The sequence below is a fragment of the Leopardus geoffroyi genome, chromosome D4, assembly GCF_018350155.1.
Source record: "Leopardus geoffroyi isolate Oge1 chromosome D4, O.geoffroyi_Oge1_pat1.0, whole genome shotgun sequence".
Classification (NCBI taxonomy): domain Eukaryota; kingdom Metazoa; phylum Chordata; class Mammalia; order Carnivora; family Felidae; genus Leopardus; species Leopardus geoffroyi.
Window position 1 is genome coordinate 56645412 of NC_059342.1, and position 4882 is coordinate 56650293.

Sequence of the window (4882 nt, forward strand, 5' to 3'; positions counted from 1 at the left end):
GGGGGCCTGCTTCGGATAGTCTCTCTCTCTCTCTACCCCACCCCCCACCCTTACCCTGCTTGTGCTCTCTCTCTAAAAGAATAAACATTAAAAAAAAAAAAAGAGTCTACAACTCTTTTAATGTTTATTTATTTTTGAGAGAGAGAGAGATACAGAGCACAAGTAGGGGAGGGGCAGAGTCGGATGTTTAACCGACTGAGCCACCCAGACACCCCAAGAAGAGTTTACAACTCTTGATCTCGGGGTCATGAGTTTGAGCCCCACGTTTGGTGTAGTAATTACTTAAAATAAAATCTTAAAATAATAAATCAATGTGCCAGCAGAGGGATTGATTTGAATTTTATCCTAGTATTAGCCAATTGGTTTGATCCAAGGAAACATTGGGAGAAGGGAAAGGGGTATGTAAAGGAAACACCCCTGATCCCACCTAGATGGTGGCTGGAGCTACTGACAGTCAAGCCCTCTCCCCACTTTCAGGTTTCTTGTAGCCCTCTCACACTGCCCACTTCTTGTGCTTTAGGCATGAGCATATAAGAGAGAGAATATGGTTACTTAGCCTTTTTTTCCCCCAAACCTGTTCTCCTGCCTGGAGGGGATGGGGTATGATTTTGGTAAAGTATTTACTCCTCCATGTAACAGCTGAGGCCAGGGGTACAGCGGAAGCAGATCAATCCCACCCTCACCGCCATGCTAGTTTGCCTCTTCTACACCATAGGCATTGAGCAAGTAAGTGAGGTGATTGTGGATCCAGGGTTATATCCTTACTTGGCTGTAGAACTTAAGCCGCGGGAGGGCCGAGGCCATGCCTGACTTGTGTAGGGGCTCCCTTTGTCCTACGTGGAGCCTAGGTGCCTGGCACACAGTAAATATTCATAGATATTCAGTAAATATTTGCTAAACAAATGACCTCGAATAGAGCAAAGAAATCTAAGCACCTTGGAGCTGAGGAATCTGCCATAAGCAGCTTTTACAGAGATTCTTCTAGGGTAGTAACTTAGCCCTGGGGTGTACGGGGAGGACCAAAGTCACCCCCCCAAAATACCAGGCTTTCCAGAGTCCCGCCCGCGGTTGAGCGGGCGGGCCCTTATGCAGTCACGTGCAGGCATATGGCCAATCACCAGGGGAGAGGCGGGGCATACCCAGAGGGTGGGAAGAGTCCGCGCTGCTGACTTTTCAGACGAATTCCACACCCGCAAGTGGTCTGATGTCGCGCAGCGGATCAGTTCCTGAGCAGCGCCAGCAGGCGTCGGAGGCGGACGCCACGGCCACAGCCTTCCGGGCGAGCGGTAACCGCAGGGCTTCTGGGACTCGCTGGGACGCGGAACCGAGCCCTCCCTTTCCTTAGGAAGTTGTCGTCCCTACCCCCAGGTCCGCGCGCCCACCCGGGCAGGCCTGCGAGACGAAGGGACACGCCTGAGTTGGGGCCGCAGGTTAATTGGAGCTGGAAAAGCTCAAGCCCCGGCCTTTAGCCCCTTCCTTAACGGGACAGGGCCAAGAGGGTGCTTCCGAACTTGGGCCTGCTAGTGAGTGAGACCTAGGACAGAGGTGGTCTGAGAGTTTGGCTGACTGATCGTGCCTCTCTGTCCCCAGAACATCAGCATATCCGCTATAACCCACTACAAGATGAGTGGGTGCTGGTGTCAGCTCACCGCATGAAGCGGCCCTGGCAGGGGCAAGTAGAGCCCCCGCTTTTGAAGACAGTTCCCCGCCACGACCCCCACAACCCTCTGTGTCCCGGGGCCACACGGGCCAATGGAGAGGTAAGACTTTAGAACCTACATGTGCAGCTGGGCCAGGAGTAGTAGCTTCCCCTTAAAGCTGCCCCTCACCCACAAGGAAGTGGACCTCCTTCTGGGTCATGTCGCACCAAGTCTTTCTGATCCCACAGCAGGCCTTCCACACTCCCTTGTAACCTGTCCAGTCCCTGAAGCCTGCCAGATGACAGGTGGGTATGAAGCAGCAAATGTTTCTAGCCCATTCTTGTCAGTAGGTGAATCCCTACTATGATGGCACCTTCCTGTTTGACAACGACTTCCCAGCTCTGCAGCCTGATGCCCCCAGTCCAGGTAACCTGGCTCTAGATGCTGTTGGAAAGAGAGGCTGGACCTCTTGGGGGACTTCTGCTGCAGAGAGTGATACCCCTCTTTCTCAGGACCCAGTGATCATCCCCTTTTCCAAGCAGAGGCTGCTCGAGGAGTTTGGTAACTATGGATTTCCTCACTTACCTTCAACCCAGGGCTTGGACTGAGCACGGGAATTGGACCCTGCCCCTAGCACAGCCAAGCCCTATATCTGTCATCTCTCCCTCCATCACTACCTAGTAAGGTCATGTGCTTCCACCCCTGGTCGGATGTAACGCTGCCACTCATGTCAGTCCCTGAGATCCGCACTGTCGTCGATGCCTGGGCCTCAGTGACAGAGGAGCTGGGTGCCCAGTACCCTTGGGTGCAGGTCTGTGAGGTCGCACCTTTCCCCGAATGGGCAGAGAGGGGGTGGTGCAGCTTTGGTTCTGGGAAGTGGTATTCCTGTTTTCACAGGGTGTGGTCTGGAGGGGCTGATTTGGTGTCTCTTTGGCTACTAAAGCTCCCTACCCCTACTTGATAGATCTTTGAAAACAAAGGGGCCATGATGGGCTGTTCCAACCCCCACCCCCACTGTCAGGTAAGTAAGTGAGTCAGGAGCTCCAGGGGATTTCTGGGGTGAGTCCAAGACAGTCCTGTGGGGAAGGGAACTAGAGGGACAGAGTAAGTATGCTTGTAATGTGGAGGCTTGGGGGTGAAGGATCTATCTGCCTATTCTCTCCTCCTGCCCCTTGATAGGTGTGGGCCAGTAGTTTCCTGCCAGATATTGCCCAGCGTGAGGAGCGATCTCAGAGGGCCTATCAAAGTCAGCATGGAGAGCCCCTGCTAATGGAGTATGGCCACCAGGAGCTGCTCAGAAGGGTAGGAGAAAGCCAGACCCTGTTTCCCCAAGGAGCCCCTAACCTCACCCCAAAAGAGAAAGGTGTGTGAAGGATGATAGAAGGAAAATAGCAGAGAGGCTTGATGGGAAGCCACAGCAGTAATCTAAAGGAAAGATGATGGTGGGTTAGATTAGAATGGTAGTGGTGGAGGTGGTAAGAAGCCATTAGATTCTGGGTATATTTTTTCTTCTGCTGACAACCCCCACCCCTCCACCTTGATGACTTCATCTCCAATTGGTCTGGCCAGGAACGTCTGGTCTTAACCAGTGAGCACTGGTTAGTATTGGTCCCCTTTTGGGCAGTGTGGCCCTTCCAGACACTGCTGCTGCCCCGTAGGCATGTGCGGCGTCTGCCTGAGCTGACCCCTGCTGAGCGTGATGGTGAGTGTCCCAACTGGGACCCTGGGGCCAGGCACTGGGTACAGATGGCTCTGGTAGGGCCAGCATCTGCGCCTCAGGCTGAGAGTCAGACTCTTGATTCCAGATCTAGCCTGCATCATGAAGAAGCTCTTAACCAAGTATGACAACCTATTTGAGACATCCTTTCCCTACTCCATGGGCTGGCACGGTAAGGCTTTTTGAGCCCCACCCATGTCTAGCCCCAACACCACTTCTGAGGTCCTGAGACCTAGCTCAGTGGACTGCAACCCCCAGCGGGCTTTGAAATACTTGCTGAGGGAAGTGTCCAGAGCAGGGATGCTGGGACTGAAGGTGGAACTGCAAACTTGGTGCAACTATGTCTCCCAGTGTTTTCCAATGTCTGGCCTACTCACTGGCAGGGAATGCTGGGAGATGTAGTTTTCATGTACCTAGCCTGGTTTGGGTGTCGGGGCTAGTCTATAGAACTAAAAAATGGCCCTCCCCAATTATCTCTTTTTCCTGTCAGGTGCTCCCACAGGATCAGAGGCTGGAGCCAATTGGGACCATTGGCAGTTGCATGCTCATTACTACCCTCCACTCCTGCGCTCTGCCACCATCCGGAAATTCATGGTTGGCTATGAAATGCTTGCCCAGGCACAGAGGGACCTCACCCCTGAGCAGGTCAGGTTTCAGAGCACCCTGGTTCCTTGGGTTCCCTTTTCTCTCCCATTTCCCCAAAGGAGCCCAGTGATCATGACCCTGAGAACCTGTATGACATAGGCATTCCTGAGGACTCAGGAGCTGCTCAGCTCTAGCCTCTGGTTATTCTGGCAGTCCTTATCCTCAGCCTTCTGGTCCTACAAGCCTTCCCTCCGCTGTCTTCTAGGCACTCATTACCACTGTTCTACTCACACCACTTCATACCACCATTCTGGGCAGCCCTTATCCTTATCCTCCCTCATTTCCCCCTGTTCCCTTTCAGGCTGCAGAGAGACTAAGGATGCTTCCTGAGGTTCATTACTGCTTGGGGCAGAAGGACAGGGAGACAGCAACCATCGCCTGACCACGCTGACCACAGGGCCTTCTGCTTGAGGGAACCAGGGCCTAGGGTTTGGGAAGATGTGGGATCAATAAAACTAAACTGTGTTTCTCAAACTTTAATCACATAGTCTAATGCCAGAGGATTATGAACTATAACCCTTGGGGATCTGGGTTAAAGGCACAGTGCCAGCCACAACTTTCCTTTGTCTACAGATGTGCAAAAACTTAGAGTACAAATATTCCACCCCAAATCTCCGAACAAAATTAATACTTAATGTTATGTCTGGCCTGTAGATTCTTTTACTCCTGGAGTAAACAAAGGCATCACAGTTTAAGAAACTTTTAAAATCTTGTGTTCTTGTCTGTGGCTAAGGGTTTGGAAAAGCCAAAGCACCCTTTATTGCCATCCCTAGGGTGTCAGCTCATCAAGCCTGGGCCTGAGGGTTTGGTGGGGAGCTGGTGAGCAAGATCCTGGTACCGGTGGTCAGTGGCCAGACACTGGGCTGCTGGCCAGAACCTT

General features: G+C 52.5%; 1 protein-coding gene across 4 annotated transcripts; it reads left to right on the top strand.

Annotated features, from left to right (window-relative positions):
- The first annotated feature begins 1151 nt into the window (after positions 1–1151).
- On the top strand, positions 1152–4482 carry GALT (galactose-1-phosphate uridylyltransferase). Of its 4 annotated transcripts, none has more exons than XM_045468627.1 (11): positions 1152–1286; positions 1591–1760; positions 1991–2066; positions 2153–2201; positions 2322–2451; positions 2605–2661; positions 2820–2942; positions 3210–3342; positions 3446–3529; positions 3848–4002; positions 4304–4482. In XM_045468627.1, the coding sequence occupies exons 1-11, from the start codon at positions 1205–1207 to the stop codon at positions 4382–4384; spliced, it is 1140 nt and encodes a 379-aa protein (XP_045324583.1). In that variant the 5' UTR covers positions 1152–1204; the 3' UTR covers positions 4385–4482. The 4 variants fall into 4 exon arrangements, with proteins under 4 accessions (XP_045324583.1, XP_045324585.1, XP_045324584.1 ...); XM_045468630.1 differs by lacking the exon at positions 1152–1286 and adding an exon at positions 1318–1430; XM_045468629.1 differs by lacking the exon at positions 3446–3529.
- The last annotated feature ends 400 nt before the right edge of the window (positions 4483–4882 follow it).

Coding starts and splice junctions, on each gene's coding strand:
- GALT (XM_045468627.1), top strand. CDS start 1,205: ATGTCGCGCAGCGGATCAGTTCCTGAGCAGCGCCAGCAGGCGTCGGAG. Junction 1,761..1,990: donor CCACACGGGCCAATGGAGAG/GTAAGACTTTAG, acceptor TCTTGTCAGTAG/GTGAATCCCTACTATGATGG. Junction 2,452..2,604: donor CCCAGTACCCTTGGGTGCAG/GTCTGTGAGGTC, acceptor CCTACTTGATAG/ATCTTTGAAAACAAAGGGGC.